The sequence below is a fragment of the Mirounga angustirostris genome, unplaced genomic scaffold, assembly GCF_029215605.1.
Source record: "Mirounga angustirostris isolate CCGP_5_RB_7025 unplaced genomic scaffold, mMirAng1.0.hap1 SCAF_4, whole genome shotgun sequence".
NCBI lineage: Eukaryota > Metazoa > Chordata > Mammalia > Carnivora > Phocidae > Mirounga > Mirounga angustirostris.
This window is the reverse complement of record NW_026991712.1, coordinates 64,641,084-64,668,949: the sequence shown is the minus strand read 5'-3', so window position 1 is coordinate 64,668,949 and position 27,866 is coordinate 64,641,084. Positions and strand designations below refer to the sequence as shown.

Sequence of the window (27,866 nt, the reverse complement as noted above, 5' to 3'; positions counted from 1 at the left end):
TTTTATTGTTCCTATCATTTTTAAATTTAAATTCAAGTTAGTTAACATATAGTGTAGTACTGGTTTCAGGAGTTAGTGATTCATCATTTACATGTAACAACCAGTGCTCATCCTAGCAAGCGCCCTCCTTAATTCCCATCACCCATTTAGCCCATCCAGCCACCCACCTCTCCTCCAGCAACCTTCAGTTTGTTCTCCTAGACTTAAAAGTCTCTTATGGTTTGCCTCCCTCTCTGTTTTAAATCTTTATTTTTCCTTCCCTTTTCCTGTGTTCATCTGTTTTGTTTCTTAAATTCCACATGAGTAAAATCATACATTTGTCTTTCTCTGACTGACTTGTTTTGCTTAGTATAATACACCCAAGTTCCATCCATGTTGTTGCAAATGGCAATTTCATTCTTTTTGGTCACTGAGTAATATTCCATTATTACCACATCTTCTTCATCCATTCATCAGTCGATGGACTTTTGGGCTCCTTCCATAATTTGGCTATTGTTGATAGTGCTGCTATAAACATCGGGATGTTTCAAATCAGCATTTTTGTATCTTTTGGATAAATACCTAGTAGTGCAATTGCTGGGTTGTAGGGTAATTCTGTTTTTAACATTTTGAAAGAGGAACCCCCATACTGTTTTCCAGAGTGGCTACACCATGTTGCATTTCCACCAACAACACAAGAGCACATTTTAAATGAACCCTGGGCAAGTCTATATTCACTCTTCCAAGAAGCTATGCAGGGCATTTTAAATTGTTTGTCTTCTTGGTGAAAGTAAAAGAACTTGAAATTTCATCCTTACTCCCTGGTTATCTTCTCTTTATGGGAGGAAAAAGCAACTTTTGGCATAGCCCAGCCTCTGGAACTTGCTGAATGGTTTACATTCCTTCTTCAGATGGTTGAATATTTTTTATTGTTCGTTTATTCATTCATTCTGTAAACATGTAGTTGGTGCCTGTTATGTGCCAGGCACTCACTGGGCTGAACTCTAGGGAATTCTGAAATAACAAAAATTCCTTGCTCTTAAATGCTCTCAGCCTAATGGGAGATATGGTGATATATGTTAACAGAATTCTGTTAACCAGGCATTCCTTACCAATCATTCAGTCATTTTTAAATTAGATTTTTTAAAAATCAAAGCAATTCAATCAACACTGTTAAAAAATAAGACCATAGGGTTTATAACAAAACTTAAAGAGTACTAAGGGCTTATACAAAACCACTTTCAGTTTCTACAGCTATTCCTACATACACTTACCTCTACATTACTAAATAACAGCTGTTATTTATTGATTTTTAAATCTTAGAGAATTATCTACTGAATTCCTACTATGGAACATGATGATATAATTCTTGTAAGTACCACTCCAACCCCTAATAAAGTTCCCTTCCCCAATCCTGTCAATAGAGTTAAATTAAACTTGTTGATATGAGGGGGGGAAAGATGGTGGAGGAGTAGGGGACCCTATTCCAACCGGTCCCCGGAATTGAGCTGGATATCTACCAGCTGAGCACCCATGAAATCAGCCTGAGATGTAAGAAGATAGATCTGGATCTCTACAAACAGAATATCACAGGCAGTTGGTTTCAAGGTACAAAGCAGGGAGCCATGATTCTGCAGGCAGATATTGGAGGATAAATGGAAGGAGAAGGGAGCTGAGCTGTCAGGACCCTACACCACCGGTGAGCGATAGCCTCCCACACTGGGGACCGGGCACAGACTTGCAGACCTGTAGCAGCGGGGAAAGGACTTTAGGGCAGCCCCCCGAATGGAAACTTGGAGCAGCAAGGTCATGCATGCGAACTGGGGGCGGCTGACAGTTTTAGCAGCACAAAGGGCAGAGATGGGCCTCCATGCCCTGACCTGGAGGCAAGGACTGGGAGCTGTGCTGAGGGGCGCACAACCCAGGACACTACAGTTCATAGCAGCACAGACAGAAACAGAGATAGTGTGGCCTGGAGAGCTCACTGAAGAATAGATGGCGATCTCTCTGCTCTGAGGCAGAGGAAACGGTCTCTTCTGCACTGACTCTCAGAAGAGATGTGGAAAGCCACCAGGGAGAGCCACCAGAGAACAAAAGCCCCCCAAAACCGGTTTTCACTGAGCCCATCCTCCACCACAGGGGGGTAGGGCAACTCTGCCCAAATAGGGTTGCCTGAGTAAAAGTGCGGCAGGCCCCTACCCCAGAAGACAGGCTGGGAGAACAAGAGGCCAGCAACCCTAAGGTCCCTAGAAAACAGGTGCCTCTTCCTTGGGTTGTGGTCAATAATTTGGACTCTATACATTCCCTCAACCACCCCTCAACAGAATGACTAGGGGGAGGAACCCCCAAAATAGGAAAGACTCAGAGATTATGACTTATGCCATAGATTTACAAATAGATTCAGATATAACCAAGATGTCGGAGATGGAATTCAGGCTAGCAATTGTGAAGACAATAGCTAGAATGGAGAAATCAATTAATGGCAACATAGAGTCTCTAAGGGCAGAAATGAAAGCTGAATTCGCAGAACTTAAAAATGCTATCAATGAGATCCAATCTAATCTAGATAATCTAGCAGCTAGGGTAAGTGAGGCAGAAGAATGAATTAGTGACCTGGAAGACAATTTAATAGATAAAAAGGGAAAAGAGGAGGCCAGGGAAAAACAACTCAGAATCCATGAAAATAGAATCAGAGAAATAAGTGACACCCTGAAACGTTCCAATGTCAAAATTACTGGAATCCCGGAGCGGGTGGAGAGAGAGAGGGGACTAGAAGATATATTTGAGCAAATCGTAGCTGAGAACTTCCCTAATCTGGGGAATGAAACAAACATTCATGTCCTAGAGGCAGAGAGGACCTCTCCCAAGATCAAGGAAAATAGGCCAACACCCCAGTATGTAATAGTAAAACTCGCGAATCTTAGAACCAAGGAAATCATCTTAAGGGCAGTTAGCGGGAAGAGATTCCTTACATACAGAGAGAGGAACATCAGAATAATGTCAGACCTATCCACAGAGACCTGGCAAGCCAGAAAGGCCTGGCAAGACATATTCAGGGTACTAAACGAGAAGAACATGCAGCCAAGAATAGTTTATCTGGCAAGGCTGCCATTTAGAATGGATGGAGAGATGCAGAGCTTCCAAGACCGGCAGAAGCTGAAAGAATATGTGACCACTAAGCCGGCCCTGCAAGAAATATTAAGGGGGGGGGGGTTCTATAAAAGGAGAAAGACCCCAAGAGTGATAAACAACAGAAATTTACAGGAACAATCTATGAAAACAAGGTCTTCACAGGCAACATGGTGACAATAAAGTCATATCTTTTAATAATCACTCTCAACGTGAATGGCCTAAACGCTCCCATAAAATGGCACAGGGTTGCAGATTGGATAAAAAGACAGGACCCATCCATATGCTGTCTACAAGAGACTCATTTTGAACCTAAAGATACATCCAGACTGAAAGTGAAGGGATGGAGATCCATCTTCCATGCCAACAGACCTCAAAAGAAAGCTGGGCTAGCAAATCTTATATAAGACAAACTAGATTTTAAACTGTAGACTGTAGTTGGAGACACAGAAGGACACTATATCATTCTTAAAGGGTCTATCCAACAAGAAGATCTAACAATTGTAAATATCTACACCCCCAACAAGGGAGCAGCCATCTACATAAGCCAACTGTTAACCAAAATAAAGAGTTATATTGATAACAATACATTAATTGTAGAAGACCTCAATACTCCACTCTCAGCAATAGACAGATCATCTAAGCAGAAAATCAACAAAGAAACAAGAGCTTTGAATGACACACTGGACCAGATGGACCGCATAGATATATATAGAACATCCCACCCTAAAACAACAGAATACTCATTCTTCTCGAGTGCGCATGGAATTTCTCAAGAATAGACCACATGCTGGGTCACAAATCAGGTCTGAACCAAAACCAAAAGATTGAGATTATTCCCTGCATATTCTCAGACCATAATGCTTTAAAACTGGAACTCAATCACAAGAAAAAATTTGGCAGAAATTCAAACACTTGGAAGCTACAGACCACTCTGCTCAAGAATGTTTGGGTCAACCAGGAAATCAAAGAACTTAAACAATTCATGGAAACCAATGAGAATGAAAACACATCGGTCCAAAACCTATGGGATACTGCAAAGGTGTTCCTAAGGGGGAAATACATAGCCATCCAGCCTCACTCAAAAAAAAAAAAAGGAAAAATCCCGAATTCATCAACTCTGCACCTTAAAGAACTAGAGAAAAAGCAGCAAACGATGCCTAAGCCATGCATTAGAAGAGAAATAATTAAGATTAGAGCAGAGATCAATGAATTAGAAACCAGAAACACAGTAGATTACATCTCAGAAAACTATACTCAGAAAACTATAGGACACTCATGAAAGAAACTGAAGCAGACACAAAAAAATGGAAAAATATTTCATGGTCATGGATTGGAAGAACAAATATTGTTAAAATGTCTATGCTTCCTAGAGCAATCTATACTTTCAATGCAATCCCTATCAAAATACCATCAACTTTTTTTTTCCACAGAGCTGGAACAAAGAATCCTAAAATTGGTATGGAACCAGAAAAGACCCCGAATAGCCTAAGGAGTGTTGAGAAAGAAAACCAAAGCTCGTGGCATCACAATCTTGGACTTCAAGCTCTATAACAAAGCTGAATCATCAAGACGGTATGGTACTGGCACAAACACAGACACATAGATCAATGGAACAGAATAGAGAACCCAGAAATGGCTCTTCAACTCTATGGAGAAAGCAGGAAAGAATATCCAATGGAAAAGGTCCCTTCAACAAATGGTGTTGGGAAAATTGGACAGCCAAATATAGAAGAATGGAACTGGGCAATTTTCTTACACCATACACAAAAATAGACTCAAAATGGATGAAAGACCAAAACGTGAGACAGGAATCCATCAAGATCCCAGAGGAGAACACAGGCAGCAACCTCTGTGACTTGAGCTGCAGCAACTTCTTGCTAGACACATCTCAAAGGCAAGGGAAACAAAGGCAAAAGTGAAGTATTGGGACTTCATCAAGATAAGAAGCTTTTGCACAGCAAAGGAAACAGTCGACAAAACCAAAAGACAACTGAAAGAATGGGAGAAGATATTTGCAAATGACATATCAGATAAAGGACTAGTATCAAAAAATCAATAAAGAACTTAATCAAACTCAACACCCAAAGAACAAGTAATCCAATCAAGAAATGGGCAGAAGACATGAACAGACATATCTCCAAAGAAGACATCCAAATGGCCAACAGACACATGAAAAAAATGCTCCACATCACTCGGCATTAGGGAAATACAAATCCAAACCACATTGGGATATCACCTCACACCAGTCAGAATGGCTAAAATTAGCTACTCAGGGAATGACAGATGTTGGCTAGGATGCAGAGAAAGGGGAACTCTCCTACACTGTTGGTGGGAGTGCAAGCTGGTACAGCCACTCTTGAAAACAGTATGGAGTTTCCTCAAAAAGTTAAAAATAGAGGTACTGTCTACAACTCAATGATTTTACTGCTAGGGATTTACCCCAAAGATACAAATGTAGTGATCCAGAGGGGCACCTGTATCGCAATGTTTATATCCGCAATGTCTGCAATAGCCAAACGATGGAAAGAGCTCAGATGTCCATCAACAGATGAATGGATAAAGATGTGAGATATATATATATATATATATATATATATATATATATATATATCCTGAGTAGTATTCCATTGTGTATATATATATGTATATATGTATATATATGTATGTATGTATATATATATTTTTCTGTAGTCAGTCTGTATTTCTATATCATTGATTTCTGCTGTTACCATTGTTATTTCCTTCTTTTGAATTGAATTTGCATTTACTTTTCTTGCTTATTGAGGTGGAAGTTAGATCATTTTCCCTCTTTTGTAATAGAGGCATTCGAAGCTATAAATTTCCCTCTAAGCACTATGCTACTGCATCCCATAAATTTTCAAATTTTCATTTTCACTTTCACTCAGTTCAAATATTTTCTAATTTTCCTTGTGATTTTTTTCTTTGTCCCAGAGGTTATTTAAAACTGTGTTTTTAGGGGTGCCTGTGTGGTTCAGTTGCTTAAGTGTACGACTCTTGGTTTCAGCTCAGCTCATGATCTTAGGGTCCTGAGACTGAGCCCCATGTTGAGCTCAGTGCTTAGCACAGAGCTTGCTTGTCTCTCTCCCTTTGCTCCTCCCTCTGCTTTCTCTTTCTCTAATAAATAAATAAAATCTTAAAAAAATAAAAGTGTGTTTTTATTTTTTATTTTTTTAAAAAGATTTTATTTATTTATTTAATTGACAGAGACAGTGAGAGAGGGAACACAAGCAGGGGGAGTGGGAGAAGGAGAAGCAGGCTTCCTGCCGAGCAGGGAGTCCGATGCGGGGCTCGATCCCAGGACCCTGGAATTATGACCTGAGCCGAAGGCAGTCGCCTAACCAACTGAGCCATCCAGGTGCCCCTAAAAGTGTATTTTTAAATCACCAAACATTTGGAGATTTTAAAGATCTCTTTCCTTTACTCCTAATTTAATTCCATTGTGGTTAAATAATGTACTCTGTAAAATTTCAGTTTCTTAAAGTTTTTGAAGCTTGCTTTATGGCTCAGTATATGGACTATTTTGGTGACTATTCCAACTTCTGTTTTTAGGTGGAATGTTCTGAGAGTCAATTAGATTAATTCAGTTGGCTGTGTTGTACCAATCTTTTATATCCTTACTGATTTACCAGCTACTTAGAGAGAGTGTTGAAATCTCTGTTTTAATTATGTATTTGTCTGTTTCCCTTCTGCCAATTTTTGCTTTCTGCATTTTGAAGCTCTGTTATTAGGTACATATATATTGAGGAGTGTTATGTTTTCTTAATGAATTGGCACTTTTTAATCATTATAAAATTTCCTGATCTATCTCTGGTAATATTTCTTATCCTGAAATCTGTTCTATCTTAATATAGCCACTCCAGCTTTCTAATCTTATTATTTCTGTATATATTTCCCTATAATTTTACTTTTAACCTGTATATATATTTACATTTAAAGTGTGTTTCTTGCAGAGAGCATGTGATTGGATTTTCAAAATCCAGTCTTACCATCTCTGCCTTTTAATTGGAATGTTTAGACTATTTACATTTAATATAATTACCAATATAACTGAGTTTAAAGTACCATCTTGCTATCTGTCTTATCTGTTCCCTTTTCCTCCTTTCCTGCTCCCCCCTATTTTTGCATCTCATTTTCTATGACTGACTTACTAGTTATAAATATCTTTGTTATTTTAGTGGTTGCTTTAGGGTTTAGAACAATCATCCTTAAATTATTTCTTCAAATAATGACATCACTTCATATGTAACCTTAGTATACTGACATTTCCTCCCTCCCTGTCATTTTTGCTATTGTTATTCTACATTTTACTTTTACATATCATTAACCCATGATCTGTGGTTATTATTTTTGTTTTAAAAAATTGATAATCTTTAAAGATTTTATTTATTTATTTGAGAGAGCGTGAGAGAGTGCATATGCATGTGAGCACACAAGTGGGGAGAGGGGTGGGAGTTGGGGGTAGAATTGGAAACAGACTCCGTGCTGAGTGCAGAGCCCAACATGGGGCTTGATCCCAGGATCCTGAGATCACTACCTGAGCTGAAACCAAGAGTCAGACAGTTAACTGACTGAGCCACCCAGGCACCCCATTTCTCCACATTATTGCCAACACTTGTTATTATCTGTCTTTTTAATTATAGCTATCTTATCAGGTATGAAGTGGTGTATAATTGTGGTTTTGATTTACATTTCCCTAATGACTATTGATGTTGAGTATCTTTTCATGTGCATATTATCCACTTCTGTATCTTCTTTGTAGAGTATCTATTCAAGTTCTCTGCCCATTTATAAATTGGATTGTTTGTCTTTTTCTTATTGAGTCACAAGAGTTTTTTTTTTTAATATATTCTGGACACAAAGGCTGTTATCAGTTATAGGACTTGCAAATATTTTCCCCCAGTCTGTTGGCTTGTCTTTTTCACTTTCTTAATGGTATTCTTTGAAGTACAAAAATTTTTAGTTTTGCTGAAGTCTAATTTATTTATTTATTTATTTTTGCTTATGCTTTTGGTGTTGTATTTAAGAAGTTTTTGTCTAATAGAAGGTCATAAAGATTTATCCCTATGTTTTCCTCGAACAGTTTTGTAGTTTTAACTCATATTTCAATCTTTGACCAATTTTGAATAGATTTTTGCTTATGTTATAGAAGAGATCCAACTTAATTCTTTTATATGCAGCTATCCAAATATCTCAGCACCATTTGTTGAAAAAACTTTTCTTTGCTCATTGGGTTTTCTTGGTGTCCTCGTCAAAAATCAGTTAACATAAATGTGAAGGTTTATTTCTGGATTCCCAGTCTCATACTTAATGACAATGCCACACTGCTTTAGTTAATACAGACTTGTAGTAAGTTTTGAAATAGGAAAGTGTGAATCCTTCAATGTGGGTTTTTTTTTTTTTTTTCCAAGAAGGTTTTGACTATTCTGGATACCTTGAAGCCACTATTTTTTCAAAGCTATTTTCTGCTTTCTTCTTCGTTTGGGCTGCTATAACAGAATGCCATTGACTGGATGGCTTAAGCAACAAGCTTGATTTCTCACGATTCTGGAGACTGGTAAGTCCAAGATCAAAGTGCTGGCAGATACTGTGATCTTGTGAGAGCATTCTCCCTGGTTTGTAGATGCCTGCATTCTCATTGTATCCTCACATGGCTAAGAGGGAGAAAGCTGTGATCCCTTCTCTTCTTTAAAAAGACTCTAATCCCATTCATGAGATCTCCAGCCTCACTCAAGACCTAATTATTTCCCAGAGGCCTTGCCTTCAAATACCATCACCCTGGGGATTGGGGTTTCAATTTATGAATTTTAAAGGGACACAAACATTTAGTCCCCAGCATTGCCCCTACTCCTCCTAGGACTCCATTTACATACATGTTTGAATGCTTGTTATATTACACAAGCCACAGAGGCTCTGTTCATTTTTTAGTGTTTTTACTTTCTGTACCTCTAAGTTTCAGTAATTCTAATGCTATGGCTTTAAGTTCACTGATAATTTCTTCTGTAATATCTTATCTACTTTTTTAATTTAAATTTTAGTTAGTGAACATACAGTGCAATATTGGTTTCTGGAGTAGAATTCAGTGATTCATCGCTTACATACAACAACCAGTGCTCATCACAACAAGTGCGCTCTTTAATGACTAATCTACTTTGAATCCCATCCAATTAATTTTTCATTTTAGATCCATTTTTCAATTCCAAAAGTTACTTTTTTCTTTGCGTCTTCCCTTTCTCTTCTGTTTGTGTTCATGCTGTCTTTAAATTCTAGACCATATTTATAATAGCTTTTTAGAAGTCCTGTCTTCTAATTCCATCCTCCATTGTCATTTCCAGATGTTTTTTCTTGAATGACTTTTCTCCAGTTGTGATTTACATTTTCATGGCACTTGTTTGCTATCCCCCTCCCTGCATTGTGGTCTGGAAAGTGCCTTCAGGCAGAAAGCTGGGACAACTAGAGATCTCACCTTGTTTGTTTTCTTTCTCTTAGGGTCCACAGTCCTGTGCACCTCTAGTCTAGTGTCTGAAAAAGTTGTTTCACATATTTTATCTGGCTTTCTGGTGTGTGTGTGTGTGCGCGCACGCGCGTGATGATTCTTGTTTTGGTTAATACCTCATGGCCCATTATATTATTTTTAAATATAATTTTATTTCCCCTTTTTTCCTATTTTCTGATTCTTGTACTCTTATTTGTCATATGTTGGATCTCCTGAATTAATTCTCTACATTTCTTTTTTACTTGCTTATTTTCCATTTTTTCTCTTTTGTTGTTTCTTGGAGACTTACAAAGTTTTATCATTTAAGGTTTGTATTGCATACTTAATTTCTTCTATCCTATTTTAAATTTTGCTTTGATTTTTGAACCACAGTCTCTCTGGTTCAACTTCTTCACAAATTAAACCTGTCCCCGGTAACTTTAATTTTTAAGGTATTCTATCCAGGTAATCTTTTTAATTTTTTCTTCATTCATCTCATCTTATTTGGAGTCTAGCATTTTTGTCCTGTTATATATTGAAGTTTCAGGTATGGAGAAGTATTTCATGAAAAACCTGAAGTTTTTCAAGCCATAACATGGAAAGAAATTTCTAAGAGGTTCATGTGGCTTTGTTTAGAAAAAAGTGCAAAGCCCTGTTAAAGCACTCCATTTCTGAAATATGCAAAAAACCATGATACTTGACCAGATATAATCTCACTGTTGCCAAGTCCAGTGGATTTCTGTCAACGTATTATCTGCTCTATTGTCAGCCACTCAACAGCATCAAATGCAAGGAGCCATTCCCTCTTTCTTGAAGCTTCTTTTTCTTGTCTTCTCATCATTAACGTCTCCTAGTGCCTTCTCATCTAAATGATCTCTAAATATTAGAGTGTTCCCGGCCTCATCTATTCTCTATCCCTACTGTCTTTCACCCAGAGTCACAGCTTTAAATATCCCATTAATACTGTTGATTCTAAAACTTTCCTATCTTCTCCTGTCAATTTCAGTGTCCAATAGGCATTTCAATAGAAGGAATTCTTTTATTCCTTCCCTTGTATTTCCCAACTTGTAAAGGCTACCATGGTCTCCCCAGATCCTCACACAAAAAACAAGGATTCATCCTTGATTCTTCTCTTTCCTTTATTCTTGTGCATCCTACTCAATAAGTCCCATAGGTTCAATCAAAAAAACATACCTCCAATCCATCCACTCCTTTTCATCTCCAAGAACCATCTTTTCTTAACCTTGGCAGTAGTCTCCCAACTGATCTCTTTGCTGTTATTCTTGCATCCCATTCTTTTTTTTATTTTTATTTTTTTTAAAGATTTTATGTATTTGTTAGAGAGAGTGAGCAAGTGAGAGAGAGAGCCAGCAAGTGAGAGAGCACGAGCAAGGGGAGAAGCGGACTCCCCCCTGAGCAGGGAGCCTGATGCAGGGCTCAATCCCAGGACCCCAGGATCATGACCTGAGCCAAAGGCAGTTGCTTAACTGACTGAGCCACCCAGGCACCCCCTTGCAACCCATTCTTCACATAGCTGATAATCTTCTAAAAAATATAATCCTTTTAGTGACTTTCTATTGCATTTAGAATAAAGTCAAACTCATGACTCTGGCCTAAAAGATCTTTATGATCCGGCCTCTATCATAATATCCATGTTTAACTGTTGCCTCTTAATTCATTCAATAATTATTATTATTTTTTTAAAGATTTTATTTTTTGACAGAGAGAGACAGCAAGAGAGGGAACACAAGCAGGGGGAGTGGGAGAGGGAGACCAGGCCTCCCGCTGAGCAGGGAGCCCGATGCGGGGCTCGATCCCAGGACCCTGGGATCACGACCTGAGCCGAAGGCAGATGCTCAACCAACTGAGCCACCCAGGCTCCCCTCATTCAACAATTATTTATTGAGTATTTACAATGTGTTAAGAGACTGAGCTAGGCACTGGGGTCCCTATCACAGTAAATTGGTCTCTTTTTTGTTCCTAGGATACTTAGAATCTTTAAGTCTGCTGTTCCCTATGCTTGGCATGTTCATTCTTAGCTCTTTGCACAGATTTATTCTTTATCATTCTTCAGATCTCAGCATAAATGTCATTTTCTCAGAGGCCTTTTTTGATAATCTGATTTAAAATATCTACTGAGGCGCCTGGGTGGCTCAGTTGGTTAAGCAACTCCCTTCAGCTCAGGTCATGATCCTGGAGTCCCAGGATCGAGTCCCACATCAGGCTTCCCGCTCAGTGGGGAGTCTGCTTCTCCCTTTGACCCTCTCCCCTCTCATGCTCTCTCTCATTCTCTCTCTCTCAAATAAATAAATAAAATCTTTAAAAAAAATAAAATAAAAAATCTACTGACTCCTTTTCTATTATGTCATCCTATTTAATTTCTTCATAGCCTTTTTCATAATCTCTGCTTATTTATTTTCTGACTGTCCCCTCCCCTGTCTCATTTTAATGTAAGCTCTTTGAGGGTAGAGACCCTGTCTGTCTTGATCATGGTATCCTCAGTGCCTAGAACTTTTTCTGAAGGCCTAGAGCAGTGCCTGGCACATACAATATCATAAATATTTTTAATAGATTAACTTGATTGGGATGGGTTCAGGAAAAACTATACAGAGGGGGTAACATTGAGTTCAGTCTTAAAAAATAAGGGTTTATTTAGACATTTATTATTGGGCTGAATAATCAATAATAATGAAAGTATTTATTTTGGTTACACATTTATCCTGATTATGAACATTAACATAGCCTAAGAATCACTGTAGGTGAAGTAGCTTGGTCTTTTTTTTTTTGAAGAATTTATTTATTTATTTGACAGAGAGAGACACAGCGAGAGAGGGAACACAAGCAGGGGGAGTGGGAGAGGGAGAAGCAGGCTTCCCGCTGAGCAGGGAGCCCAATGCGGAGCTCGATCCCAGGACCCTGGGATCATGACCTGAGCCGAAGGCAGACGCTTAACGACTGAGCCACCCAGGTGCCCCGAAGTAGCTTGGTCTTAATGTCATTCAGAAAAACTTCCTTTGGGATCATTTGGAGGCTAGCATTTTTGTCCTGTTATCAAACTTTGATTTTCTGTTCAAAGTTAAAAGCATAATAGAGGGGCTTCTGGGTGGCTCAGTTGGTTAAGTATCCAACCCTTGATTTTGGCTCAGGTCATGATCTCAGGGTTGTGAGATCAAGCCCCACATTGGGCTCCAGCTCAGTGCTGCATCTGCTTGAGCTTCTCTCTCTCCCCTTTCCTGTGCCCCTCCTCCCTCTCACCTGTGCTCCTGCTCTGTCTCTTTCAATAAATAAATAAAATCTTTTTAAAAAGCATAATAGAATAAGGCTTTAAGAATAATGACAATAACTGAAATGAATCTTGGTAGTTACTATAATTAACAACTAATCAGATCATTTAAAATATACTCACCACTCATTACCAGGCATTGTGTATAGAACCTGGCTTACAAAAAACATTTTGGAAAAATACTTATACTGCACTTAAGATTGATGCCAATTTTGGAGACTGGAATTCTCCACTTTTCTCTCCCCAGGAAAAGTGAGCTTCTGTGCTTGGCCACTCTGTTCCCATTTTCCATGTGGTGAATTGGGAATGTAATACACAGCACAAGTCTTCTCTACTTAACAAAAACTTAGACTCCAGGCTTTGTCATATGCATGTATAGTGTATTTCATATAAGGCTGTTGATCTATCACAAAATCATATTATTCATACAAATACTGCAAAATCATAGGAAAATTAAATAATTCTGATGAATACAAAATGCCCAGTGGGGAAAAAATCTAGAAGAGCAGTCTAAAACTTAAAATATTTTTGAATGCAGAATTTATCCCATGAACTTCTTACATCTTTCATGTTGTAAGTTACAACAATTTGATCGAGTCATGCTTCCTTATTGGTCTTTTTATTTTAAACATCCATCCTGATTGTTCAGTGGCATTTTGGGTATTTTGGGGAATTCTTTTGTAGTTTAATACATGTAATAGTTTCATAATTATCTCCTGCTTATAGTAGTTATGGGACTAGCTAGGTAATAGATCTGAATTTGGAAACAAGTCAGGGGAAGCTTTTTAAGGTCAGTGGATAGCTGTCTGGAAGTAGTTTTGAAAACAAGAGCTCTGTTTATGGGGGAAAGAAGCCCTTTGTTGCTCCTGTCGCTCCAGGTAAAGAAATTATACCACAGCCCACCCCACTGCCATACCAGAAACTGTGAGGTCATGGCAGTGGCTCAGCTTACAGATGACTGTTTCCAGGATGCCTTCTCTAGCCACAGGCTGAGTTAGTGCCACCACAATACTTATGGAAACAGAATCACATTGTAGTCCTGTTACTTGCTGACTGTAGGTTTTCTGAGCCCCAGGACTGTACCCTTCCTTCCTCTTATCTACACAGAATAGTACACTCTCTGACAGACATGTAGGTACTCAGTACATATTTGAATGAATACATAATTGAATGAATACGGTATGATATGACATAACATGCTGTGAATATAGCTAGTGCAAATTAGAGTAAGTTCAAGATCCAGATACTTGCCCAAGGAGGAGCAGCCAGGAGAGAGCTCAGGTCTAATCACAGTTACTAGAAATTCATTCATTGGGAGATCAGAATTAAGTTGTAAGAAATCTAGTCTCTAGAGGGAAACATTTGATGGAAAAATAATACAGAGAGGAAAAGCATATATTTCCTTCTCAGAGAAACCTCTTTCTGTTGGTGAGGGGTGGACGTATTGGGGTATGGAAGAGAAAACCAGGTAAAAGGGCAGAGTTATGCAAATAAATACAGTAAGAAGTAGAGATTCATATGCTAGTTTTAGAGTTAATCCAGAATAGTTTTTAAAGTAATAAATTTTATATGTATTTAGAAAAATAAGTACTTTTTAATCACAATTTCATGTAAATACTTTAAAAATAATTTTTCTTTACACTACCTTCACAAGCAGAAGTTGGTTGTCAACTGCTATGAGCTGATTAAGATTCTCCAGTATTTCTAGGTCTTTTATGTCATCAATATTGTTATTGCTGATATTCAATATAGAGAGGGATTTCTGTAAGAAAAATAGCATTAGTAAATAGTCTAATTAAATGCTGTATATAGGAAGCAGAAATCTTAATCTGTGAAAAATTTAAGATTTATCAGTTCAGGTTGTTTTGCTCTTTTTTTTTTTAAGATTTTTTATTTATTTATTTGACAGAGAGAGAGATAGCGAGAGCAGGAACACAAGGGACTTGATCCCAGGACCCTGGGATCATGACCTGAGCCGAAGGCAGATGCTTAACAACTGAGCCACCCAGGCGCCCAGGCTGTTTTACTCTTTAGGCAAGAAAATTAAAAGCCATGGAGATTTTGTTTTTATGCTGTATTTTTTTCAGACATAACTTTAAGGACTTTAGTAATTGTGACATGACTTATTATTTTTGTCTAAACTTCCTTCATGAGTCTGATTTTCCTCTTCTAGAATATAAAAGAAATTTATAGAAAAAAGAAGCCAGGAATCAAGAAGCAAAGAAAGAGAAAAGATGCCCCAACAAACAAATGATAACAGTGTAGAAAAATGCTTATTTCAGTTTAAGGAAATTATTATTTTCTGTTAACTGTCACTAAGATTTATACTTACATAGGAAGAAATAGTTTTTGTCTGTTTTCCTAAATAGGAAAAATGACTAAAAGATTTATCTGGTTTCATTTTTTTTAAAGATTATTTATTTATTTATTTATTTATTTATTTATTTATTTATTTATTTATTCATAAGAGACAGAGAGAGAGAGAGGCAGAGGGAGAAGCAGGCGCCCCGCTGAGCAGGGAACCCGATGCGGGACTCAATCCCAGGACCCTGGGATCATGACCTGAGCTGAAAGCAGACGCTTAACCATCTGAGCCACCCAGGCGCCCTGTCTGGTTTAATTTTTATCTTTGTCTCTCTCTATAGTTTTCTCTTGACAATCCGTATGTTCAGAAGGCACTTAAAATAACGATTAGCTACGGGGCGCCTGGGTGGCTCAGTTGGTTAAGCGACTGCCTTCGGCTCAGGTCATGATCCTGGAGTGCCGGGATAGAGTCCCACGTCGGGCTCCCTGCTCAGCAGGGAGTCTGCTTCTCCCTCTGACCCTCCCCCCTCTCATGCTCTCTATCTCATTCTCTCTCTCAAATAAATAAATAAAATCTAAAAAAAAAAAAATAACGATTAGCTAATTAACAAGCAGTATCAACATCAGCTGTTAGTGAGGACATAAATACACAATAGAGAACACTAAACCAAAGCCATCTTAAAATCTATGGCCTAATAATCTCTATCAAGATTGAGTCGACCCACCAAGGCATCCATAACCAACCTTTAGAGAAAATACTTCTTGATACTTCTTAAGAATTTAAATACAACTTAAAAAATTATGCCTTATATTTAGAATTTTGGAATCTGCTTGAATCTATGCAAAAATTGAGCAAGCAAAAATGTTTGTACTGGCGTTTGCAATAAAACTGGCCATCCCCACAGAGGGATCAATTTATTTGGGTCAGTTGAGGTGAGCTGAGACACATTTGATTCTATGGGGAGGATAGGGAGAGGGTAGGATAGAAATCAGATCACTTCTTTCTTTTCCAATTTAAAGGACTATTTTTCAATTTTTATAACTTCGGTTCACAAACCTTCTATTGCCCTCTGTTTCTGAGCACTCTAAAATAAAGCCAATGAAATCTGTAAAAACACAACCTGTTCCCTTTACGTCTCTTGCCCCGGAATTGAAGGTAGTGTATCCTAATAAATCCCATTTTGAGAATTAGCAAAAGCCTCCACTGAACCCTCTGGCTTCTCAACTAATTGTGACACCTTCACAATGTAACTGGGTGTCAGGTCACAGTGGGAGCATTGAATGTAGTGCTTCCAGATCTACCTGCTTCTGAGGAGGCAGAGCTGATGTAGTGCAACCTACAATCAAATCAGAATCTAGCAAGAAAACAATTGTCATCATCATGATTCTTTAAGTTGTTTAAAATTTGCCAAATAATTGTGCATGACTCTTTCCTTAGGCTTTTTCCTAATATTATAAATTTTGAGTCATAATAATAACCAAGGCTGAAATTATGAATGCATTGACATCTGGATTAGAACCTAATAATTTACATAACCGTTCCACATCCTTCTTTTGATCCTTTTAGTACCATAGAGGCAGGCATTATTATTCTCACTTTATAGCTGCTGAGTCTCTGAGAAATTATGTGAGAAAAGTTAGTTTTAATCCTCAAATAAATTCTCAACTGTTTGGAACCAGAAAAGGCCCTGAATAGCCAGAGGGATTATGAAAAAGAAAACCAAAGCTGGTGGCATCACAATCCTGGACTTCAAGCTATATTATAAAGCTGAATCATCAAGATGGTAATGGGTACTGGCACAAAAACAGACACATAGATCAATGGAACAGAACAGAGAACCCAGAAATGGAACCTCAACTCTATGGTCAACTAATCTTCGACAAAGCAGGAAAGAATATCCAATGGAAAAAGGACAGTGACTTCAATAAATGGTGCTGGGAAACTTGGACAGCCATATGTAGAAGAATGAAACTGGACAATTTTCTTACACCATACATAACAATAGACTCAAAATGGATGAAAAACCTAAATGTGAAACAGGAATCCGTCAAGATCCTAGAAGAGAACACAGACAGCAACCTCTGTGACTTTGGCTGCAGCAACTTCTTGCTAGACACATCTCAAAGGCAAGGGAAACAAAAGCAAAAATAAACTATTGGGACTTCATCAAGATAAAAAGCTTTTGCACAGCAATGGAAACAGTCAACAAAACTAAAAGGCACCTACAGAATGGGAGAAGATATTTGCAAATGACATATCTGATAAGGGCTAGTATCCAAGATCTATAAAGAACTTTTCAAATTCAACACCCAAAGAACAAATAATCTAATCAAGAAATGGGCAGAAGACATGAACAGACATGTCTCCAAAGAAGACATCCAAATGGCCCACAGACATATGAAAAAAATGCTCCACATCACTCGGCATTAGGGAAATACAAATCCAAACCACATTGGGATATCACCTCACACCAGTCAGAATGGCTAAAATTAGCCACTCAGGAAACAACAAATGTTGATGAGGATGCAGAGAAAGGGGAACCCTCTTACACTGTTGATGGAATGCAAGCTAGTGCAGCCACTCTGGAAAACAGTATGGAGTTTACTCAGAAAAAAATAGAGCTACTCTATTGCCCAGCGATTGCACTACTAGGGATTTATCCCAAAGATATAAATGTAGTGATCCCAATGTTCATAGCAGCAATGTCCACAATAGCCAAACTGTGGAAAGAGTCCAGATGTCCATCGACAGATGAATAGATAAAGATGTGAGATATATATATATATATATACAATGGAATATTACTCAGCCACTGGAAAGGACAAATATTTACCATTTACTTTGACGTGGATGGAACTGGAGGGCGTTATGCTGAGCAAAATAAGTCAATCAGAGAAAGACAATTATTATATGGTTTCACTCATATGTGGAATATAAGAAACAGCATAGAGGATCATAGGGGAAGGGAAGGAAAACTGAATGGGAAGTCATCAGAAAAGGAGAAAAACCATGAGAGACACTTAACTATAGGAAACAAACTGAGGGTTGCTGGAGGGAAGAAGGGTGGGGGTGTGGGGTAACTGGGTGATGGGCATCAAGGAGGCACATGATGTTATGGGCACTGGGTGTTATATGCAACTGATAAATTATTGAATACCACAACTGAAACTAATGTACTATATGTTGGCTAATTGAGTTTAAATTAAAAAATTCTCAACTGGCCATATAAACATACAGAGTATACATAATGTCCAAATATACCTTTGCTACCTTCCTGTTCCATTATAACTGTTAATAACTATATTCTTTGTCAGAATACTCAAATGTGGCCTTACTGCCAGAGAATGAAGAGTTCTTGGATCAAACAGAAGCTTTTCTCCAAGGGGAAGCCTCTGACTCTCAACATGAAGCTCTCTTAGTCCTTCTAATCCTTCTAAACCTTCTATGACAGCAATGTAATTGCCTCCCAGATACCTGCAAAATATAAAACAATTTTAAATAGACATTCTGAGAACATCATGGTCTGTAAACATGATAAAAACATAACAATCACTGAGCTGAGTGAAAACTACATATGTGGAAATATGCGGAATCTTCTTTGTAATGAATCAGTGAAAGGTTTATTTATATGATTCTTACACTTAATTTAGTCTAAGAAATAAGTTTATTTTTTTTAAAGTGAGAGAATTGGAATAGTCATTATTAAATGATCTGCCAGTATTCTTTTTATATGTTGGGGTGAAGAATCATCTGGGTAGGTTTTTTTTTTTTTTTTTTAAGAATTTATTAATTTATTTGAGAGAGAGAGAGTGAAAGAGAGCATGAGGGGGGTGGAGGGAGAGGGAGAGAGAGACTCCCTGCTGAGCAGGGAGACCAACACAGGGCTCCATCCCAGGTCCCTGAGATCATGACCTGAGCTGAAGGCAGATGCTGAACCAATTGAGCCACCCAGGCACTCCATGGGTATTAGGTTTAGAAATGGAAGATTTTTGGGCCTAACACCAGAGATTCTCATTTGGGTATCTAGGTCAGAACCCAGCAATCTGCATTTTTAATCAGCATTTTCTACCCCACTCTCTTCCCATTCTGAGGTTCTTGGCCCACTTTTTGAGAAGCACTAATAATTCTTCCAATCTGGGAAAATTGAATACACCAGTCTTCATTGTTGAGTTAAAATCATTATAGGCAGTAAATGCCTTTTTACAATCAAATCAACAGTATCAACTCTATGACCCTGCCCCTTTGAGATGTGTGATTCTGAAAGGAGAGCTCATCTGGTTTCCATGGAAACTTTTTTCACCAGTTGAGTCTTTTTTTTTTTTTTAATCTTTTTTTTTTTTAAATTTTTATTTATTCATTTGAGAGAGAATGAGATAGAGAGAGCATGAGAGGGGGGAGGGTCAGAGGGAGAAGCAGACTCCCTGCCAAGCAGGGAGCCCGATGCGGGACTCGATCCCGGGACTCCAGGATCATGACCTGAGCCGAAGGCAGTCACCCAACCAACTGAGCCACCCAGGCGCCCACCAGTTGAGTCTTTAAGGATGCTTTAGGTATCCTTATACGTGGTTAAGACAACTCACCCGCCTGCAAAAGAAAAGTATATCAGGCTTAATGAAACAAATTGCCAAGTATTACATGTGTAACAGTTTTTTTTTGTACTAATAATACTATAGGAGAATAAAAATTGAGGTCTGTTCCACAAAACTGCAGATAATGGAAAGGCCTGTATGCAAAAATATTACTGTAATGATGACGAATAATTACATTACTTAAAAATAAAAGCACTTACAGTTTTTCCAGTTTCTTTAATGACCTGAGGTTCTCTATACATGAAATACAGTTGTTTTGTAGATATAAGTGGGTCAGATTTGTAGCATAATTCAAGTTAGTCATTTGACTAATACGGTTATCATACAAATATAAAACACTGAGATTTTTGCAAGGAGAGAGGTCTTCCTAAAAAGAAAACAAAAACAGGTCATACTTAATTTCTCCTGAAAATTTAGAAGTTTGTTTTTAAGAAAGTTTTTCACTTAATCATTCTGCAATTTTCCCTAAGTTTAATATAAAAGAACAGCATTTCTCTGTTCTTAGCACAGTCAAAATGAGTCTTGAATGATTGTAAAATTTGTTCTAGGTTTTAGTATTCTGTAACTATATCGATAAGCAGTTTTCCTTGGAAGCAATTAGGTTCCTCTGGAAGTTGGAAGTATTTAACAAATTATTGCTTCAACATTATAAATCAGGGTTTTTTTTTTTTTTAAGATTTTATTTATTTGAGAGAGAGAGAGTGAGAGCAAGAAAGAGAGAACATGAGTGCAGTGGGGGAGTAAGGGTGGAGGGAGAGGCAGAAGCAGATGCCCTGCTGAGCGGGGAGCCCAAAGTGGGGCTCAATCCCAGGACCCTGAGATCATGACTTGAGATCATGACCTGACCCTGAGGCAGACACTTAACCGACTGAGCCACCCAGGCGCCCCTGTAAATCAGGTCTTAATCTTTCTGTAGGATTAGAAGTAAACTTGTTTATGATACTGAAAATGGGAAGTCATATAGCTATTCAAGAGCAATAGATTAATAAACTATGATAATGCTATTGAAGGGAATACTGTTTAACCATTAGATATCCTTTAGTTTCTTTAGTAATATTTTGTAGATCTCAAAATGAAAACAGTACATTCAATATGACCCACTATTGTAAAATTATATGAATACATGCCTAGAAAAAAGACTGGAAGGATACCACCTACATGTTAATAGTGGTTTTCTCTGCATGATGGGATTATGCCAGTTTCTTTTTATATGTATTTCATAGAAATGCACACCAGTTACTTGTTTTTTTCTGATTGAGAAATTTTTATTGATAAGTAACTGTTAGGAACATTCATTTCTCTTAAGTCTGCTGTCAACTATAATCTACAAAAGCAAATTATACTTAAATTATAATGTTCAACAAAGTGAGTTAAACAAACAAACAAAAAAGGCAGCCACCAATGAACAAAGTGCAATGTGTTTTCTCACACCAGTTAGTTACTTTTGAGATAAGAAAATAATTAAAGGTGGGGCGCCTGGGTGGCTCAGTTGGTTAAGCGACTGCCTTCGGCTCAGGTCATGATCCTGGAGTCCCAGGATAGAGTCCCACATCGGGCTCCCGGCTCAGCAGGGAGCCTGCTTCTCCCTCTGACCCTCTCCCCTCTCATGTGCTCTCTCTCTCTCAAATGAATAAAATCTTTGGAAAAAAAAAAAGAAAATAATTAAAAGTATTTTTTAAAGTCTGCCATTTCTTATGTGGTGGTAGAGTCAGCTAGAGTAAGTAGGCAAGAGGTAAAGTTAAGTTATGCTCAAAAGTACCTCAGGTTGGGGTGCCTGGCTGGCTCAGTTGGTGGAGCCTAAAACTTTTGGTCTTGGGGTTTTAAGTTTGAGTCCCACATTGGGCATAGAGATTATTTAAAAAAAAATAAAATCTTAAAAAAAATCTGAGATTTTAAAAAATATAACCACATCTTGGGAATCTTAAGTTTACAAGGTGTTCTTAGTGTGAATTTTTTTTTTTTTTTTGAGAGAGCACGGGTGCACGTGCATGCGATAGGGTGGGGGGAAGGACAGAGGGAAAGGAAGAGAGAGAATCCCAAGCAGGCTCCATGCCCAGTGCAGAACCTGACGTGGGGCCCAATCTCATGACCGTGAGATCACGACCTGAGCCAAAATCAAGAGTGAGACACTTAACCAACTAAGCCACCCAGCCACCCAGGTGCCCAACTGAATTATACTTGGCCCTTGAACAACATGGATTTGAACTGCATGGGTCCACTTATACATGGATTCTTTTTCTGTAAATACTGTACAATACTGTAATGTATTTTATCTTCCTTATGATTTTCTTAATAACATTTTCTTTTCTCTAGCTTACTTTATTGTAAAAATACAGTATATAATACATATAAAGAATATGTGTTAATTGACTTTATGTTATCAAGACTTCTGGTCAACAATAGACCATTGGTAGTTAAGATTTTGGGGAATCAAAAGTTATACAAGGATATTCAATTGTGTTGGGTGGTAGGATGTTGGGGAGTGTGGGGATGTTGGTGTCCCTAACTCCTGTATTGTTCTAGGGTTAACTGTACTTTAACTAGTTTACTTTCCTCCTAAAAAGATCATCTAAACCAAAGGAGCACTGATTGTGAGGGGACAAAAGAACATTAAATGGAGGCTCTCTGCAGAGGGCAAGGCTGTAATGGTATGATGAGGTAGAGAATTTTCTGGGCAATTGGATTCATGGGGAGAAGAATCACTAAGAAACTGGAAAGAAGGGATGCTGGGTGGTTCAGTCAGTTAAGCGTCTGCCTTTGGCTCAGGTAACGATCCCAGAGTCCTGAAATCGAGTCCCACATATAAGGCTCCTTGCTCAGCAGGGAGCCTGCTTCTCCCTCTGCCTACCGCTCCCCCTGCTTGTGTGCTCTCTATCTCTCACAAATAAAATAAAATATAATTAAAAAAAAAAAGAAACTAGAAAGAAATACAGAATAGGAACTTGGTAGGGTCTTTGCAAAAAAAAGAAAAATATCTTAATTGACAATTGTGCCTGGGGCTTTGGTATTTTTTTCATTCATTTTGATAAACATTTATTAAGCATTTAATATGCGTTAGGTGCTGTGTTGGATGGGGGGATTTAGAGTGATGTGAACAAAACAGACATCATCCCTGCCCTCATGTACCTTATATTTCTGAGGAAATTTCTCCCATTAGCATTTTATTGTAGACAACGGACACCAATCCAAATAGCCTAAAAGGGTTTTTGCTCCTTTTAAAGTTTCCCAAATTAAAGCCAAGAATTAGCTTAACACAGAGAAAATATAGTGTCAGAATATATCCAAACAAACATAATCTTGTCTGATATAAATTATAGTATAACTTCCATTTATATAACCAGTTAAATTATGAGTGAAAAAGATTTCACTATTAAAGTTTTGAAATAAGGTATTTGCATAGTTAAATCTTGCTATCTTGTTAAAAAAACCTCATATTCCAAGGACCTGGAACTATACAAAAGTATTATCTTTGAAATTATTTTCCAACATACACTTTCAAATCTAGTTTGCTACATTATAGAATATTTCAGGGGGACATATATATTTAGCACATATATTTAACAATCATGATGGTATATTTTATAGAGACTTAGTTTTAATAATTGTAACATCAAAAGCAGGAAATTAAAATGAAAACAATATACTAATCAAAATACAGTTAATAAGTATGATCAAAATATAGTTAATAAGAATGTATTTTCTGACACCTATTTTCAAACTTTACATTGTTAATTATGTAAAAATAGGAAATAATTTCAGAATTCTTACAATTGCATCTATATTTTTGTCTGAAAAATTTATATGAGTTATTTTCTTCAGGTATTGTGAAGTGGTTTCTTCTTTTCGGGGTTTAAGATTGCTATTTTTGGCAATTAAATCCAAGGTTAGTCGAACCATGATTTCTCTCTAAATCAAACTCTCAGCAGTAGCTCGGTTCTAATACCATGTCAAAAGTAGGTTTAGGCATTGTTTTATGCCCAACTTTCTAAAAATAAAAGAAAAAAAGGAATATTATGTACATTGTAATTTAGGAAAAATTATTTTGACTTTTTAATTTTCTTATATAAAACTATGCGATAGCTACTTCAGAGACATTTTAAAGACACTTAGGTATTTTCTAAGTTTATAGACTTAATTCTTTTTATAAAAAGATTTAAAACATCAAAATTAATTAAATATACAATGCTCATTCACTTCTACTTTTAAATCTTTTCCTCTCCCTAGTACTGAGTTGTTACTGTTGGCATCTTTTAAAGGATTTTTTTTCCTCTCAAGAAATATCATCTGATGTTCTCATGTGAAGACATTAAGGCCCATAGATTTGTCTCAAACTACTCAAGGTAGTGGCAGTTGGGAATGAGACCAAGTCTTCTGGCTCCTTTTTTCATAGTACCCATGGTGATCATATTTTCTAAACCCTCAAAACAGAACACATTGTGGGAGAACCTTGAGTATGTATGTAGGACAAGGGTGCAAAATACTTGAAAGTGGAGCAGGCTTTGAAATTTTATGTTACTACAACTGTAATCCACAAAGAGGCAACATAAGATAGTGTTTTTGAGTCCAGACTGCCTGCGTTCAGATTTTGGCTCCATTGCCCCGTGATTAGGCAATCTTGGGCAGGGTACATCAGTTTCTTTTTTTTCCCCATGTACCCCCATTCACAGTACAGACCAGGCAAAGGGCCTGGGCTGAGGTGTATTTGATGGGTTTACTCTGCTTTCTCTTTCTGTACGGTCCATGTAAGAACACAGCCTGTGGTAAGCACCAGGACACTACGTTACCTCTGTTTCTTATACAATTAGGTTAATAATGGTACCTACTTCCAAGGGATATTTTGAAGATTACATAAGATAATCATGTATAGAATATTCTGCATGGTGCCCGGTACACAGGTCAATAAATGTTTGCTATCACCATCATTATTTTTTTTTTAAAGATTTTATTTATTTATTTGACAGAGAGAGATACAGTGAGAGAGGGAACACAAGCAGGGGGAGTGGGAGAGGGAGAAGCAGGCTTCACGCCGAGTGGGGAGCCCGATGCGGGGCTCGAACCCAGGACCCTGGGATCATGACCTGAGCCGAAGGCAGACGCTTAATGACTGAGCCACCCAGGCGCCCCTCACCATCATTATTTTATTGTTTTGTTCACAGATAAGGTGAATACTATTTACTTCACTGTTTCACCTGGAATACATTAGGGCTATTAAATAAGGGGAACATACTATTAATAAAATTAATAAAATATTGCTTCATGTAAGAGATTCATATGTGGTCCATAAGTTTAAAGTAACCCATTTTTTTTTCAATCATCCAGAATGTATAGCTATTTAAGTGATAAACATCCCAGTTTTGTAAAACTTACTGTATTTTTAAGTATAGTTTAAAATTGAGCATTATTTTCATGTATCTGGAATTTCACTAACCAAACACCTCAGTTTGCATCATATTCTGGACATGGAATCAATGCTTCAGAAGAAAATGAATTTAGTAGAAGATGGGTTCCAATTTGTATTCTCATACAATGACATATAACTACCTAGGCTGTATTATATAAAACGCCCACAATAAAATATTTGAAGATACGGACTGTATCCTTATATACTTCAGAATGCAAAATGTAATCTATAGAATAAAATTCTTAAATCTTTGTAGATTTTTGAAATTTGCATGAATTCATTTTATAACAAAAATTTAAGATTATTGTTTATAGATAAAATTTCAAACATGACAGTAATATTCTGAACAAAGTTTCTAATTAAGTAAAAAAACCTTTTCTTAATATTGCCTTAAAAATATTTCATGATGGGGGCGCCTGGATGGCTCAGTCATTAAGCGTCTGCCTTTGGCTCAGGTCATGATCCCAGGGTCCTGGAATCGAGCCCCGCATCGGGCTCCCTGCTCTGCGGGAAGCCTGCTGCTTCTCCCTATCCCACTCTCCCTGCTTATATTCCCTCTCTGGCTGTCTCTCTCTCTGTCAAATAAATAAATAATTTTTTAAATATCTTAAAAAAAAATTCATGATGAAAGTGTTGTAAAGAATAACACCACACTCATGGATCTACAGACCACCTTAAAATATAAAACATTATAAATACATTTGGAACCCTTCTATACCTTTCTCCCTATTCTTTTATTTTTAGAGTTTAGAGTTAGATGTCTCTTATTTTTAGAGTTTAGAGTTAGATTCATGTCTTTATACTTTTACTATAGATGCATGTATACCTAAATATATAGTACTTTTTAAAATACATTTTTACGGTCATAAATGGTACTATTCTGATTCCAACTTTCTTTTTTACTTAATGTTTTGTTTGTGAGAATCATCAGAGTTGATATGTATAGCTCTAGAATATTTGTATTGGGTGTAACATTCTATTGTAAGGAATTTATTTCTTATGATGATAGATCTTTGGGTGTTGTTTTTTTCTTCTTTTGCAATGTTGCTTTTATGATCCTTATATACATGTCATTTTTAGCACATGTGCAAGAGTTTCTTTAGGGTTTAAAACGGGGAGTGCTATTTCTGGGTTGCACATTTTCAACTTTACTATTAATTACCAAATTGTTCTCCAAAGGAGCTTTACCAGTGCAGTTAAGAGAGTTCTTTTTGCTTTACAATGCAGTCTATACCAGTGTCAGCACTTTATAATGGCTGTCTTTTTGCCAATCTGATGGGTGTGAAGTGATATCTCATTATTTGTTTTTCCTCAGATCTTTTTATATGTAAAAATAAAACAAAAAAGAGATTTGAAAACAGCCAGGTCAGTAGTCTTATCTCCTCCTTGTGTTTTAATTTGCATTCTATAATTACTAGAGATTGAGGATCTTTTCCTGTTTATTGCCATGTGGAGTTCCTTTTCTGTTAATTGTGGCTTCTTATATTTTGCCCATTTTTCCTTATGGGTTGTTTTGTTTTTTTTTAAAGATTTTATTTATTTATTTGACAGAGAGTCACAGCGAGAGAGGGAACACAAGCAGGGGGAGTGGCAGAGGGAGAAGCAGGCTCCCTGCAGAGCAGGGAGCCCGATGCGGGGCTCGATCCCAGGACCCTGGGATCATGACCTGAGCCGAAGGCAGACGCTTAACGACTGAGCCACCCAGGCACCCCTGGGTTGTGTTTTTAGAAGTAATTTTTAGATACACTGTATTTTTATCAGATACCAAATTTCACTGATTATATATTTAGCAAATATCTATTCCCCGATTATAGTTTGTCTTTTCTCCTTTTTTTTTCCAGTTTGTGTTTAATGGCATCTTCTAAAAAACAGAAGCTATATATTTTTAATGTGGTCAAATGTATCATTTTTTTTGCTTATGTTTTATGTTTTTTATGGCTTATTTAGTAACTCCTTCCCTATCCACATTTTAAGAGAAAGACCTTTTTTTTCTTTTTCTTGTAGACATGTTTAGGTTTTGCTTTGCACATTTTGTCTGCATTGCTGTGATCTGAAGCAGCAATCAGTGGTCAGAGGACAGATCCTTGATATTTGGTGGCTAATGTGCTTTTTGCCCATTTTGGCTTCTGCAAGCTGTGTGTAAGGTGCTCCAGAAACCCCTGCATAGCTTTCTGCTCCGGGGTTGGGTGTAGGGGATGAATAGTTGCTCTAGAGCTGAAATTGACCAAAATTTATTGAGGTTTATTGTCTAAGTCTTCCCCTGGAAGTTGTTAGCCGTCAGTAGACTCCAGGTTCTAAAATATTTACACCAGACAGATTTCTGTCAGTGCGGTTGTGTAGGTGGGGAAACAGATGCTTCCTACTCTGCCATATTCCCAGAATCCTCTCCTCAACTCTTTCATATACATTTTATTATTTTTTATTTTATTATGTTATGTTAATCACCATTCATTACATCATTAGTTTTTGATGTAGTGTTCCATGATTCATTGTTTGCTATAACACCCAGTGCTCCATGCAGAATGTGCCCTCTTTAATACCCATCACCAGGCTAACCCATCCCCCCACCCCTCTCCCCTCTAGAACCCTCAGTTTGTTTTCTCAGAGTCCATAGTCTCTCATGGTTCATCTCCCCCTCCAATTTCCCCCGCTTCATTTTTCCCTTCCTACTATCTTCTTCTTCT

General features: G+C 37.5%; 1 protein-coding gene and 1 non-coding gene across 2 annotated transcripts in view; both read right to left on the bottom strand.

Moving 5' to 3' along the window:
• PPP1R42 (protein phosphatase 1 regulatory subunit 42) overlaps positions 1-23,753 on the bottom strand; it is a 47,300-nt gene extending 23,547 nt beyond the window's left edge. The window contains exons 1-4 of the mRNA XM_045899223.3: positions 23,550-23,753; positions 19,982-20,148; positions 18,528-18,666; positions 14,533-14,649 (exon numbers count right to left, since the gene is read on the bottom strand). Of these exons, the coding sequence (XP_045755179.3) occupies positions 14,533-14,649; positions 18,528-18,666; positions 19,982-20,148; positions 23,550-23,678 (552 nt within the window). The 5' untranslated portion in view covers positions 23,679-23,753. The remainder of the gene's footprint in view (positions 1-14,532; positions 14,650-18,527; positions 18,667-19,981; positions 20,149-23,549) is intronic.
• Positions 23,754-24,428: 675 nt separating this feature from the next.
• LOC123860723 (small nucleolar RNA SNORA51) lies at positions 24,429-24,558 on the bottom strand. Its single transcript, XR_006794837.1, has one exon. It is a non-coding gene; the product is annotated as a small nucleolar RNA SNORA51 (small nucleolar RNA).
• Between the last annotated feature and the right edge of the window lie 3,308 nt (positions 24,559-27,866).